This window comes from Talpa occidentalis, unplaced genomic scaffold (assembly GCF_014898055.3).
Source record: "Talpa occidentalis isolate TD23 unplaced genomic scaffold, MPIMG_talOcc4v2.1 talOcc4.2, whole genome shotgun sequence".
NCBI classification, from domain to species: domain Eukaryota; kingdom Metazoa; phylum Chordata; class Mammalia; order Eulipotyphla; family Talpidae; genus Talpa; species Talpa occidentalis.
Window position 1 is genome coordinate 26,463,769 of NW_023602073.1, and position 15,470 is coordinate 26,479,238.

The window sequence follows — 15,470 nt, forward strand, 5'->3', positions numbered from 1 at the left end:
AATTGTGGTTGAAGTGCATATTATTGGGGGTGACCATGGGATAGAGTACATAGGGCAGGAAAGCAATGTGTGAAAGTAAATAAGAAAAGTAACCAAATCACAAGGGACTCATCAGGCTACATTAAGAACTTAATTCTGTTTTGCAATTCTTAAGTTCAAATAAGGAAATTCAGTCAAAAAGCATTTATTAAGCAAAGGGTGGGAGTCCTAAAAAAAAAAAATAGGAGTTGAGGACATTGTTCTCACAAAGTTTATAATCTGAGAATAGAAAAATATGTAAAACTTTCAGTTTAAAAATTAAAACTGAATATAACTAATAACTAAAGAGTCTAATGCAGAGCAAAGGACCTATGGGGAGTACAGGAGAATGAGAGTTCATGCAAAGGTAGGATTGGCATGGGTGTGCTGTGGGTGTGACATGGACACTAAGGATGCTAAAGGACTGGGTACTCAGCTCCAAGAGGCAGAATGGTTTCCTTAGTGAGGCTTCTTATTTGCAGTCAAATGCTCTACCACTGAGCTATACCCACCCTGCACCGGCTTCTTATTTGCAATAGAAGGGTGTCAACATGGCTATTGATTCTCTGAATTTCTCCAAGCATTTATATCTCTGTGTCATTAACACTGTGAGATACCTACAATCCAGGCTCTAAACAGAGAATAAAACCTGGCTATTATATGACTCACTTATGGAACAGAAACAAAAACACCCAAGGAGGAAATAATATTCTTGGAGTTCATCTATTACTCTGATTATTGAAGGCTACATAATTGTATAACATTATCTCCTTACAGGTAGAATCCCCTTCAATAGATTGTTTTATGATTTTGTCTTCAGGTTGTATAAGTGTTTGGAATATAGATGATTGAAATGGTTGCCCATGGGACTCGGTTGTGAAATAGCATTTCACATTTAAGGACTTAGCATCCCTTAGATGAAAAACAATGATAGAAATTTATTTGAGGTCCAATTACTAGGAGGAAAACTTTAATTCCCTTTTTTAAAAAAGTAGGTGTATCTCTCTCTTTTATCTTTGGCTGTCTGGAAATTCATTGCTATATTTGAATCTCAATAATAGCAGTCAGCAAGCCTCTGGTTGGCTTATTTGTGTTTAAATGTTCTCCTGGATTGTTATTTTCTTTTATATTTATTCATGTTAATGTGTATGTTTTTGGTTGTAAGGCATCTCAAAGGTGTGTATGGCTGCTTGAGAGAGAAAGAAAAGATTTAAATAAATGAGAAAGGGGGAAGAATTCTAGAAAAAGAAAGAAAAAAAATAATGCAGGAGACTGGTTTGAGCTGAGGAAAGAAAATGAGACAGGGTAAGATTGGGGAAGGAAAAACCCATGGGAAGTTGCCTTAACCACTGTCTCAGCCACCAGCACCTTAAGAGCAGACACATGTCCCAGTCTGGGTGACATAGAGACCTGCCCTTTTCTAATGACCCACAGCCACCCTTAGAAAATTCCCTTGACCCCCTAGTTCAGCCACCAGTGCCTCAGGAACCATCACAAACCTCATTCCAGGCCACACGAAACTATGCCCAATAGCAGTTACTCCCAGCTGCCCTCTGTTCAGTGTCCTGACCCAGTGATGGAGAGGTGGAGACAAGACTAGCAGAGGTGAAACTCATAACAGTATGGTCCTAAAAAAAGTGGGAAGATGGAATAACACAAAGAATGGCAGCAGAAGTCCAAAAGGAACTATAACACCACAACGAACACATCTCCAGAACCCAGCCACAAAGATATGGACAATCATTTACTCTTATCAGATACAGAATTCAAACATGCCATCATAAAGAAATTTGAAGAATTCACAGTAGAACTCAGAGTAGATGCAGAATAGTGTGTCAAGGATATAAAAGAAAATTTGGAAAAACTATTGAATGTCATCAGAAATAAAATTAATGAACAGAAGATTGAAAATAATACCCTAAAAAAGGAAATAAAGCAATTGCAGGATGAAAACTTATTAAAAGAGGAGATGAAAATAATATAGAAATCTATAAGGGAATAAAGCAAATGGAAGAGTGAATCAGTGAAATAAAAGATATAAATTTACAAAGAAGCAAGATGGAAGAAGAAAAAGAAAAGAAAAGTAAAAATTTTTAAAAAAGAATCAACACTTAGTGAACTGTGCTGTGAGAAAAGGAAACACAAGAACAATGGGCATCCCAGAAAAGGAAGAGAGACAAAAAGAAACAGAGAACATATCTGAAGAAATAATAGAAGAAAATTCCCCAATTCTGGAAGAGGAAATTAAGATAGAAATCCAGGAAGTTAAAAGAACACTGGGGTACCTAAACAAAATGAAACCAACACCAAGGCGCATAAAGGTGAAAATTCTGAGTTCAACACAAAAATTGTTGAACTTAGGAAGGTGTAGAAGCAGATAACCTACAAGGAGCACAGATCAGGCTAACATCAGACTTCTTAGAAAAACCACTGTTGGCAAGGAGGGAATGGAAAGATGTGTTTGACAAACTTAAAGAAAAAAATTACAACTGAGAGTACTACATCCATCAAGACTCTCCTTTAGATATGGAAGAAATAAAGGTCTTCTCAGACAAAGAAAAACCATAGGAGTTTGCTAAAGCTAAATACCCCCCCCAAGAAATATCTAAGCTAAATAGAGAAACACACAGAAATAACTGAACAAAGAAATAGACACAACCACAAAACTAATAAAAAAAATTTCAGCAACAGACTTTCATATATCAATATCACTCTAAATGTTAACAGACTAAATTCACCAGTTAAAAGATGCAGAGGATTTCGTTGGATTAGGAAACACAATCCAACCTTCTGCTGTCTCAAGGAAGTAATACACCTGAGTTCCAAAGATAAACATAGGCTCAAAATAAAAGGTTGGAATATAATTCTACAAGCAAATGGAACCCAAGAAAGGATGAGACAGACATACTAATATCAGATAAAATATATTTCCAGTTAAAAACAATAACAAGAGACAGGAATGGACACAGCATAATGATTAAAGGAACAATGTATCAGGAGGACATAACAATCTTCAACATTTACTCACCAAATGAAGGAGCACGAAAATGCATTAAGCAAGTAGTATGATCTAAGAAAACAAACATTGCAAAAAACACATTTGTTGCATGAAACTTCAACACCTCACTCTCACCAATGGACAAGTCAATGAGACAAAAAAAATGAATAAAGACATAATAGCTTTTAACAAAGAATTAGCCAAAATGAACCTAATAGACATCTAAAGGATCCTAGACCACACCTAAAACGTATTTTTTTTCAAGCGCACATGAACCTTCCCAGGATTGAAAACATATCAATAAATTTTGAAAATTGAAATCATAACAAGTATATTCTCAGACCATAAAGGTATCATTAGACCTCAACTAAATGAAATACAAAAAGAAAGAAGGAAAAACCTCCAATAATGGAGACTAAACAATACAATACTAAAAGACCACTGGATCAACAAGGAAATCAAAGAATAAATCAAAAAGTATCTTGAGGCAAATGACAATGAGGAAACAAACTTTCACAATGTATGGGACACAGCAAAAACAGTATTAAGAGGGAAATATATAAGAACACAAGCCACATCAAGAAACAAAAAAAGAGATCACATAAACAACGTTGTGTCTTATATCAAGTAATTATGAAAAGAACAAAAAAAATCCAAAAGCCATCAGAAGGAAGGAAATAATGAAAAATAAAACACAAATAAATCAAATAGAAAACAAAAGACAGTCCAAAAAGATCAATGAAACCAAAGATGGTTCTTTGAAAAACTAAATAAAATTGACAAAGCTCTAGCTGGATTTACCTAGAAAAAGGGGAGAAAACTCAAAAAAACAGAAACAGAAATGAAAGCAGTTATAATGGACACCATAGATATTCAGAAGATATCAAGAGATTAGTAGGACCATTTATACATGAACAAATTCAACAACCTATATCTGGTAGACAGATTTTAGAATTGTCCAATCATACAAGACTGAATAGAGAAGAAGTAGAAAAACTGAACAAGCAAGAAAGTTGAAATAGTAATCAAACCTCTCCCAAAAAAACAAAAGTGCAGGACCAGATGGCTTCACAAGAGAGTTTTACCAAACTTTCAAAGATGAACTAATACCTATTCTGCTCAAACTCAATAAAACAAAATTGAGAAAGATAGAATACTCCCAAACGCATTTTATGAGGCTAATATTATACTAATTCCAAAACCAAACAAAGATTACATCAAAAAAAAATTATAGACCAATCTCCCTAGAGAACATCATAGTAAAATCCTTAATTAAATCTTAGCAAACTGAATGTAACAAGGCATTGAGAGGATTGGACATCATGACCAAGTGGAATTTATTCTAGGAGTTCAAGGATGGTTCAACACTGAAAACTCAATCAACATAATTCACCACATCAACAAAAAGTAAAGTAAAACCGTATGGCCATATCAATAGATACCAAGAAACATTAGATAAGATTCAGCATCCTTTTATGATGAAAACCCTTAAGAAACTGGGAATAAATGGACTGTATCATAAAATAATAAAAGCCACCCACGGCAAGCCACAGCTAGTATCATTATTAATGTTGTAAAACTGAAATCCTTTCCACTAAGATTTGTACAATAAAAAGAGGTCCAGTATTAGAAGTCCTAGCTAGAGAAATTAGGCAAGAGATAGTTATAAAGTGCATCCAAATTGGGAAAGAAGTAGTAAAGTAGCATTATTAGCAGATGATATGGTAATATACAAAAAGAATGCTTAAGACGCCACAGAAAAACTAATTAAAGCAATAAACCAGTTCAGCAAAGTGGCAGTCTACAAAATCAACACACAAAAATCAGTTGCTTTCCTATGTATAAACAATAAACCAAAAGAAATTAAGAAAGCCCTTCTATTTATAGTCTCACCAAAAATATTTAAATATCTGGGAATAAACCTAACAAAGCAGGTGAGGGATCTACACAAGGAAAACCATAAGACATTGTTCTTTGTTTGTTTGTGGGACCCTCGCCGGCGCAGCGGGGGACAAACCGGCCCTACAGAAACTGCGGGCAGCCTCGCAGCCCAGCGCTCAAGCGCTGCGCCACCAGGGGAGGCCCAACCATAAGACAATGTTAAAATAAATAGAAGAGGTACAAAGAGATGGAAAAATATTCCCTGTCATAGATTGGAAGGATTTCAACATTGTCAAAATAACCATCCTACCCAAAGCAATTTACAGAACAGCGGGGGCTTTTGTGGTGGGAGAGCTACAAAGACCACGCATAATGGGAGAAATCCCACTGTCAGAATATTAACAAAAATGCAAAACAATGGTAATTCATTAACTAAAAAAAATTTTAAATGGTTTATTTAACTTCTTTATTTATTTATTTATACAACACTGGGTACAGTCAGAAATGCGGGAGGCTGAGAGAATTCACCAGAGCCAGAGCAGGGACCAGAGCAGGAAGAGTGCTGAGGGGAGCAGCAGGCGTGGCAGGAGAGGTCTGTCGCTCCATGTGGGACCCTCGCAGGCTGCCGGGGATCAAACCGGTGTTGCAGAGGCTGCAGGGCAGCTTCCCAGCCCAGCGCTCAACCGCCGTGCCACCAGAGAAGGCCCTGGTTTATTTAACTTGTAAAAAAAAAAAAAAGATTGGGGAAGGAGTATATAGACAGTAGACTGAGGGAACAAGGAGCCTCAGAAATTTTTTTAGCAGGAAGTAGCAACATGAAACTTGTTTTAGGAAGGTTGGTTTAATTGCAATGCTGAGAACCAAAATAGAGGTAATGCTCGGAAAGATAAAAGGATGGGCAGGTGTATGGGAAGCATCTGAAGAGGAAAGCAAATCCAGCTGGATATGAGAAATAATGTGTAAGAGTCAGTGATTACAGCAGGTAGGTTGTTATTAGTGTAGAGAGTTAAATTAGAGGAAGGGGGTTGGGTGTTTTAGAGGCATAGAGAGAAAGAGAAAGAGGCAGATTTCTGATTGCAGGGTTGTAAGATCTTTAGTCTTTCTTTTTGTCTAACCTTAACTGGATAGAACTAAATGGCCACTTCTTCACCATACTCTATGCCCTCAAAGCAACTGGTTCCCCAGTAGAAGAAAAATGCTGCTTTGATATGTTGGTTAAACTACATATTAACCGAAAAGCAAATAGTGCAGTAAGTAAAATAACACTTAGAAATCCTCCTTAGAATATTTGGAAAGTTATCATTTAAACACCTCTTCAATTAACATACAAATTCATTAATAATGGCATGGTTGTCTTCCTCAGTCTGATGGAACATTCATTTCTCGTTACAGCTCAGTAAAGACTGTTCACTTTTCTTTTCTTTTTTTTTTCTTTTTTTAAATTAATAAATTTTATTTTTATATTCCCCATACAATTGCAATCCCCCCATTCTGACCCCAATCCCTCCCCTCCCGCCCCCCACCCCCCAAAAAGTGTCTCTGGTTCATAGTTTTTGTTGATTTTGATTTTCACTTTCTTATAGTTATTCATTTTCCTGGTCCCTTATTTAAGTATTCTAGATTCCTGCTATGAGTGAGACCATCCGGTATTTTTCTTTTTCTTTCTGGCTTATTTCACTGAGCATGATCCCTTCCAGCGCCATCCATGTTGCTGCAAATTGCATGTGTTTATCTTTTTTGAATGCTGAGTAATATTCCATGGTATATATGTACCACATCTTCTTGATCCAGTCATCTATTTTTGGGCATTTGGGCTGTTTCCAAAGCTTAGCTATTGTAAATAGTGCTGCTATAAACATAGGGGTGCAGGTGTTCTTTGGAATTGATGTTTCTGTGTTCTTTGGGTAAATACCTAGGAGTGGAATTGCTGGATCCTGTGGAAGCTCTATGTTTAGTAGGTCCAGAAATCTCCACACAGCTCTCCATAGTGGTTGGACCAGTTTGCACTCCCACCAACAGTGCAGAAGAGTTCCTTTTTCTCCACAACCTCACCAACATTTGTTGTTGCGATAGTGAAGGCAAAGATCAACAGCTGGGACTACATCAAATTAAAGAGCTTCTGCACAGCAAAAGAGACAATAACAAAAACAAAGAGAAACCCCACCAACTGGGAGAAAATTTTTGCACACAACACTAATGATAAAGGACTGATCACAAAAATCTGCAAAGAGCTGATGAGACTCAACAACAACAAAGAAAATAATCCAGTCAAGAAATGGACAGAGGAGCTAAAAAGAAACTTCTCTGAAGAGGAAATGCAAATGGCCAACAGGCATATGAAAAAATGTTCAACATCACTTGCAATCAGGGAAATGCAAATCAAAACTACCATGAGATACCATCTCACTTTTCTCCTAATATTTTGTTATGAAAATTTTCAAATACAAAACCAAATTTCAAAGAATTATCTAGTGAATTCTTATGCCATCTGCCACTAACATTCTAATATTAATAGCTTATTTACTTCATCAAATCTATGCATCCAACACATCAAATCACCTTGGTTTTGGTGCATTTTAGAGTAATTTGAAAGCAATACTATTCTTCTGCAGTAAATAAGACTTGGTTTTTAACTTTCATTTTTCTGTATTTTTACCAAGTTGAGTGACCTGTGTTAGCCCAACTAAGTAGATCTGGAGATCAAAGAGAAAAAAATCTCTGTGGGTGGTTTACATTTTCAATTCCTCCTCTGGCATTTTAACATTGACTTTTTAATTACAGCAGTGCCTAGCCTGTGCACTTGACTCCTAGAAAGTAGAAAAGAGAGTTTGTATAAATTCAATTATCTTTTAAACTCTAGTATTTGAGACTGAAAAGGGCCTACAGGTATTGTATGTGGAAGAGTTTTTTTAAAAAAATTTTCCCTTAGAGATATAAGCAATAGAGCCTATGTCTACATTTTCGGATTCCCATATATCAGATTAACCTAAAGCACAATTGCATCTTTACCAACCAAGGACATCTTTAACAACAGATAGTCTCTGCTTTCAAGTAGAACGTATTCCCCCAGAAAGACTACAACAATTATTCTGACCTATAGAGAGTTAAAGGCAGAAACTGTAGAACGTATTCCCCCAGAAAGACTACAACAATTATTCTGACCTATAGAGAGTTAAAGGCAGAAACTGTATGAAGGGAAGTTGTAAGAAGGAAAGTAAATGTTTTTAGCTAACAAATAGATGGTATTATCAAGACCTAAGCTTTGACTTAGTAGGATTTACAAAACAACTGTTACTATGTACTTTTACTGTGTATAGATTTTAAGCTTAAGGAACAAGATCCAGCAGTATAATCACAAGCCTGGGTATAGCAGCATACTCTTAGAGTCTTCTTTGCCTCCATGTCCATTGTATTTACCTTTAAATTTTAATTGATGTTTTCATCATGGATTTGCCAGAGGAGAATTTGTAAAGGCTTCCCTTTTTAAACAAACTTTAAATTAATGTATACATTGAGTTCATAGAAAGCAAAAATATCTTCTTTAACATATCCAGAAATGAAATATTGTCAGTTCAATAAAACTTTATTAAAAAATGTTTATCCAGGGACACAATAAACAAACCATAGGCATGATCTTAGAGACTTTGGGGGGGAAATCTCCATCAGGGAAGAGTGAATGCACAGAATTGATTCTTAGATCCAAATATTGCTTGAACAGAGGAAGGGAAGGAAAAAATTACGTCAGTTAGTTGTTAGAACCAGCATCTGAAGGAGGAAGTCTCTCAGTGACTGGTCCAGAGAGGTAGAAGCCGGCTTGTTTATCCTGATAAACTCAACTGAACACAAAAGATAGTCCAACAAGGAAATGAAACAGAGGAAGGAGTCAGAGATCATATTTTTCAATGCTATTGACTAATTTTTAAAATTTGAAGGTTCTCTGAATTTCTTTCACTTGAGAAAATTAAGTGCTCTTGGGTCCATACGAATCTTAAAGATAGGAGCATGGCCACCCCAGACTATGGATTCATCTTTGGAATCCAATGACAGTGGTGAAGAATTGTTGGGCCCATGGGTTATCGCTGTGATTAAGGCTTTTGCATGAGTCAGGCAAATGCTTCCCATCGTGAGTTTGTAACACCGGGAAGCTGTTTATAGTAGCTGCTTATTTACTGGTATGAACTGAGAAAAAAAAAGTGCTCATTATTTTTCACATTGCTATTCATGTAACCTTGTAAGAATTTTCTATGGGCTGGTAAATTTCAGTGCTTATCTACAAGGCTATTTTGCAACCAGGGGATCTAACATGCAATTATTATACTAACACTTAATTTAATATGTTGTGCTTATAGTTCTGTCTTTAAGATATTAAATGATAGAAGGCATTATATCAAGGAAAGGAGGAAAAGGTGTAATTTAGTAGAAAGGGAGGAGAAAAGAACAACATTGGCCTTTTAACCAAAGCTTTTGAAATGAGATATTTAAAGGAAAATCTACCCAAATGATGGCTTAATTGAGAGGAAAGATAGCTTTACTCCATCCCCTCTGTTTACACACACTATTGTTTCAGCCAGTGATGTTTTGTTTACCTTGGAAGGAAATATTTTACCCCCTCTGAGATAATTAATTTTTGTCAGCTTCACTGTTTATAAGGGAAACTGAGAAACTGTTAATTGAAATACAGAATGAGTCACTGTTTTCAGTAATTTTTGGCAGTGTTCTAATTTGTGTCAATCTAGCCTAATTATTAGATTTTTTGGAAGCAAAAGCATATTTGATTTTTCTCTTACTGAATTTGTTCTTTCCTCCTTTGAAAAAAATATGTGCTGCCTGATATAGGTTATATAATTTATATCAACATGAGGTGAAATACCAGTACATTTGAAATACCAGGAGGTTTATTGCGTCACGCTTGGCTCTTCACATAGCTCAATATTTAGAAAGCTCACAGAATGTGGTCTTCCTCCTCTTCTCATTCCTACCCCCAGCCCAGGCCTGAAAATGCGATGCTTTTTAAGACCTTTTCACTGGTATTAAGCCGCGGTATATGGCCCGTCACTAATGACATCACTGAAGTAAGCTTCCCAGAAGCCATCAGGGAGAATTCATTTGGAAATCCAAATGAATGTCACTCGAAGAGGGCAGGCTCCTAGAAGCGATGGCCAGTCATGCATCCCTGAATTATTTGTTGTAAAAGCATTAATCACTGAGAACTCATTTGCTCCTAATGCAAACACACTACATTATTCCACAGGAATTCTGTTCCAAATGATCGTTAACGCAGAGAACGGAAGCCGCTGACTGTGGGCAGGGTTAATAAAATCTGTCAGATCAATGGCTAGTATAATGAGACTGTTAATGGTTCCTAATAGAAGCTGGATCTTCCTGGCTGTGTCAGAGTGAAGGCAGGCAGAGGGGCAGGTGGCTGCGCTGGGCAGACTGCCCTGTCTCTTGCCTGCCTCCCGAGGTGGCCTCTGGGTGAAAAAACACTGATGTCAGTCACTGAGTGTTGCCAGGCCTCTGAAGCAGCTGCGGTTGGGGGTATAAGAGCCATCTGTGGGCTGGGGGAAGCCAGGGGTGACCACTAGACAGTTCTGCCACCACACTCCAACAGCTCACACGCCACAGCCCCTTGCAGGTGGCAGCTGGCTGCATCTGAACATCTGGCATGTGGCTATCCCAAACCCTCACCCAACCCCACTGCACAGTCAACCTCCACTGAAGGACAGCATTGACAGAAATAGTGACAGTCGCAGCTGATGCTCCTAACACTCTTTGGAAGTTCTCATGGTCCTTGGACTTAGTTTCACACCACTTACCACGATCCTCGGAGCAGCACCTCTGTGATATGTGTGCTCTCCACTGTCCCCAAGGACATTTAAGAAATGTCCAAGGTTAGGTTCTGAAGTCTGTGCCCTTCTTTATTGAAGAGAGAGACACTGATGCTGCAGCCTGAAATCTAACCAGATACAGATGTAGAAAGTGGGCCTGGAAGTTCTTGCTCTTACACATTCAACCAGTCAGTATGTTCAGAACCAGCCTTGGAGGGTGGACATGAAAGCTATGGTTTGTCCACAAGGCTGTTCCTTAGGCTTTGTTACTAAAACCCAGGACCTGTAAGGGACCTGAGGATTTTGTGTTACCTCACTGCAGCTTTGAGCCTCTATGTCAGGCTCTATACTTAAGAGTCATTCCTGGGCCTCCCCTGGTGGTGCAGGCAGTTGAGCGCAGTGCTGTGAAGCTGACCACAGCCTCTGCAGCACCGGTTCGATCTCGGCCGGGCAGCGAGGGTCCCACATGGCATGACAGATCTCTCCTGTCTCGCTTGCAGCTCCCCTCAGCAGTGTATTTCAGTCTGCCTGATCTGTTCCCCGCTCTGTCTCTGGTGAATCCTCTCACCCTCCCGCGAATCTTGCCTGTACCCCAGTTCTTGTGTAAATAAATAAATTAAAATCTTTAAAAAAAAAAAAGTCACTCCTTACCTGCCCCAGCAGTGTTTTTGACAGTGGGGTGTTGTGCTTCTGACCTTCCGCCACCTGGTTCGGTAGAGTGGGAGGAGGGGTTGCTTCCTGGGGATGCTCCTGAGCACAAGACTGATGTGACTGTAGCAAAGGTCACACAGGCTTCCAGCAGACAGCTGGGCATGGGAGCATGGTTACAGCGGCACTGTGACATTCCTCAACCCAGTGACTGTTGTAACTGATGTGGTGACACAGCTGCTTCCAGGCTCAGGAATAGGAGCTGGAATGGGATGAGGTTTGCCAGTGGAATTCAGTACAAGAGGTTTCTAGGAGCTGAGGATATTAGGGAGCAGGGATGAAAGAAGAATCTAGAAACATAAAAATGTAAAATATTAACACTATTGGATGTTTCCAATAACACAGAGTGCAGCAGAAGAGTTAAATAAATGCACTTAATGAGTGAGGGGACATTGCACATGACATAAGTCACCTCTCCCAGGTCAGGTCTATAACCCAGAGGGGGCAGGCATCAGTTATCTTTACACCCAAATGCAGCATTATTCCTAAAGATTTATTCCCTTTTTAAAATGTCATTATACAATCTAATGTTAAGGGTTTAAAAGATGTGAGAAGACAATATAATGGAGGGTGTGGAAGAGGGAAGGCATGGGGAGGACAAGGAAGGTCTCAAAGGGAGGCTCTCATGCATCTCACAGCACCTATCACCTGTCACCAGGGTGGTTACCTGGTGCCACGTACAGTGGGGAGCACAGGGTCAGGCCAGTGTTTTATCCACCTCCTGCCCAGCTTAGGAATGCACGCTGTGTTAGACTACACAGCCCAGGATACAAGTCAGACAAATTGAGGAGAGAAATTGACAAGTGGAGACTAGAATTCAGAGACAGCATCATGGAAGACTGTGATGGCTGCAAAGACTACAGATAATATGAAAATAGGGAGAGAAAACATTCCATGCAGAGTTGGGGCATGAACGAACAGCATGAAGATGGGAGCCAGCTTGCTGAGTGCTACAGGGAATGACAAGAACAGCCCATCCTAGTGGAGGAATGAGCAGCTGGGTGTGAGTGTGAGTGTGAGTGTGGGTGCGTAAGTGTGTGTTGGGAGAAGGGAGCAGTGGGCCCTAAGCCAGGACTGCGAGGGAGATGGTGCATTGCTAACAGCCTCAGTACCCACATATTACTCCAGTACGCTAGGCAACAGGGCATCTAAGAAGCACCGCCTAAGCCACCTTTTGGAAAGTTTCATATGGTAGTTGTGTAAGACAGTAGATTGGATGGGGAAGGGAGAACCAGGGGTATTGGGAGCAGCCAGGTGGCCTGACATGACTTGTCGTCTCTTCTCCTACAGCACACTTCTATATTGCTGCCCACCCTGGTTGAAATCATCCTCAGGCCACACGGCTATCCAAAGAAGAAGAAGGGGCTCTCCTTGTTTACTATTGCTTCCTTTGCTTACATTACCAGGTAAGAGTTACAGAGAGAAAATCAACTTGGATTTGTTACAGGAGAATCTGAGGGATATTTCCAAAGATGCATACTGTTCTTTCAGAGGGTCTTTATTCTTGGGCTAACAGGGATTTCACCATCTTTAAATATTCAGGTAAGAATGATTCTTATTGCTTGATCTTGATACTCATGGAAACATCACTCGCAGAGGGATCAGCATGTGTGCCTGGAGGAATGCAGGAAGTCATGAGCTCCTCTCTCCCACTCATGGAGAATCATTACAAAGCTATGCTTTCCCCAAGAAAATATTGATCTTTGGTTCCATTTGAAATTAAAATGTTTTAATGGATGAATGATCTGATGCATCTAAATCTATTCCATCTAAAAGGCATTTGACAGGTTGAGCATGTTGGGTTTGGTCTATTCCTCTTGTCTGTATCACTATTGGTTTATTTGCATCAATGCTTGGCACCATAGTTCCTAGAGGGCATTTGGGCAATTGCCTGAGGAGCTGAAGATCAGCCTAGCTAGAGGCAAGGCAGATAATTTAAGTAGGTAGGCAAGATTTCATCATCCAACCCCCTGGATGCACAAAATTCTCAGAAATGCAGCCCAATGTTCTGTAATCCAGAGAAAGTTCTTTTCCTTCCACCCAACCAGTGAAAGCCTCCCTTTCCAATTGATAGCCCTTTCTTCCACTGCCATGCTTCTGCTTTACAGAAATAGCCATGTAAAGTCTACTACCTGTGGATTGATCCCTTCCACATGATGCATTTCTCTAGTCTAGATTCACATAAGCTGTTCACATCTGATAGTCTGGGTAATATCTCAATCCCTTTATGGGGAGGGGGTAGCTTAATTCATTATATACTCTCAGAAACAGAAGCCAGAAGAACACATTCCAAAGGACTTGGGCAATAGTAGTGCCTCATCAGCCTCTATCTTAGGGCCTAGGCCTCAGATAATGCTATCTTTCTAGTCTCCCCATCTCTTGTGGTACCCACTGTTGTTCTGCTGACCCCCTCTTTTCCTTTCTTGCTTCTCCTGTCCTGAACAAACTACTTGCTCAGTAAATCCCCCCAACTGCCTGTGATCAATGCTGTTTTCCATTGCACTTAACAAACGGAACTTTTAGAAAATAAAGCTTCAGCTGGGGACAAACTGGTAGATGATGTATGGAGCACTGTGTTAAGAAGGATTCTGAGACCCTGCCAAAAAAAGAGTTGTGTTATCATTTAACAATATATTCCAGTAGCAAGAGAATGAAGAACACAGGATATGTTCCATATATTTGCCATGTTTGGTTTAACCCAAAGGAAAAATCTCCCTAAAGAGAGAATATTTGGGACCTGGGGTTGGGGAAAGAGACACACATAAATGTATTTCTTTTTGTTGTATGTGTTGAAGAAAATCAGGGTGGCAGCTGTCTGAATATGCACTTAACTTTCCATACTTTTTGGTGGATTTCAATCTGATTTACTCTTTCTCCTGAAGTGTAACTTTTGGAGTTCACCTATAAGATACTGAGAGAAGGTGATGAGAAGAGAAGGTGATGATCTGTATTGGGAGTAAGAACAGGGTTCTATCGGATGTTAAGGACTTTTTTCAGACAAATGGTGTCTAGGCTGAGAGCCAAAGAATCAGTAATAATAAGACAAAAGACACATGGAAAAGACCATTGGATAAAGGGAAGAGCATCTACAAAGGCTAAAGTTGCTGAGGATATGGCTGAATCAAAGGACAGGGAAAAGATAGCTCATGAATTCACATGAATGAATTTGAACTTTTAAGCGTTCATTGTGAGAGAAATGTAAGCAGAGACGTAAAATGATGTGTTAGAAAGATGAATAGAAAGATGATTCTGGCTGAAGTATGGAAATTAAAGAGGAATAAAGCAGAGAGACCAGTTGGCAGAATTTATGGTAACTCAGGAGAGTTGATATTAGCCAGCTGAGAAAATAGCAATCAATCTGCAAACTGAATCAGAGGCATGGGTGATGGTAGGCAACTTAGGGTTCATCCAACATTAGAAACCCGAATCCTCAGTGGGTTAAATGACGTGCACGAGGCCAAATGGGCACATCAAAGCTGTGACTTAAATCAGGTCTCTTATTCCCAACTCCAGTTCTCCTTCCACTGTATTCCCATGGCAAGGTATTTGTTCAGCTTCCCCAACTGCAAAACACACCCTGCTAAATGCCAGGCAAAAAAGTGTATCCTTGTGGCCAGGCAAAAAAACTATATCCTTGTCTTTACACTCTGCTCTCTGGCTTGAAATTAGACATTAAAATGTTGGTAATGGAACAAATGGAGGAAATACAAAAAGGCCTGTCACTGGCAGGAATGTGACTGGGTATATCCCAGAGGGGAGCCGAAGTGGTTTGGGACTTTGACCTCCTTATAAAAATGAAGGACTCACTCAGCATTTGGTCCACTAGTGCCCAGTTTTGCTAGAATGAATCAAATGTGGGCATCTGATTGCCACACTACTGAAGTTTCCCATCCTCTGTGCATGCTCTGTTTAGGGGAGCTCTGACTCTGCTGACTGCCATCCCAGCCTTCACAGCACTCTAGGGCTCCAGGGTCCTCATGTCTACAGATCACCATTAACAAACTGTGACTATCCAAGGAGATGCTTTAGGGAAGTGG

The 15,470-nt window shown here is 39.5% G+C and overlaps 1 protein-coding gene across 3 annotated transcripts in view; it reads left to right on the forward strand.

The window, feature by feature from the left end:
• The window catches only part of ADTRP (androgen dependent TFPI regulating protein), a 75,254-nt gene that overhangs the window by 42,435 nt on the left and 17,349 nt on the right, over window positions 1-15,470 (forward strand). For all 3 annotated transcript variants that reach the window (XM_037519221.2, XM_037519219.2, XM_054698442.1), the window contains exon 5: window positions 12,724-12,839. In XM_037519221.2, the coding sequence (XP_037375118.1) occupies window positions 12,724-12,839 (116 nt within the window). The remainder of the gene's footprint in view (window positions 1-12,723; window positions 12,840-15,470) is intronic.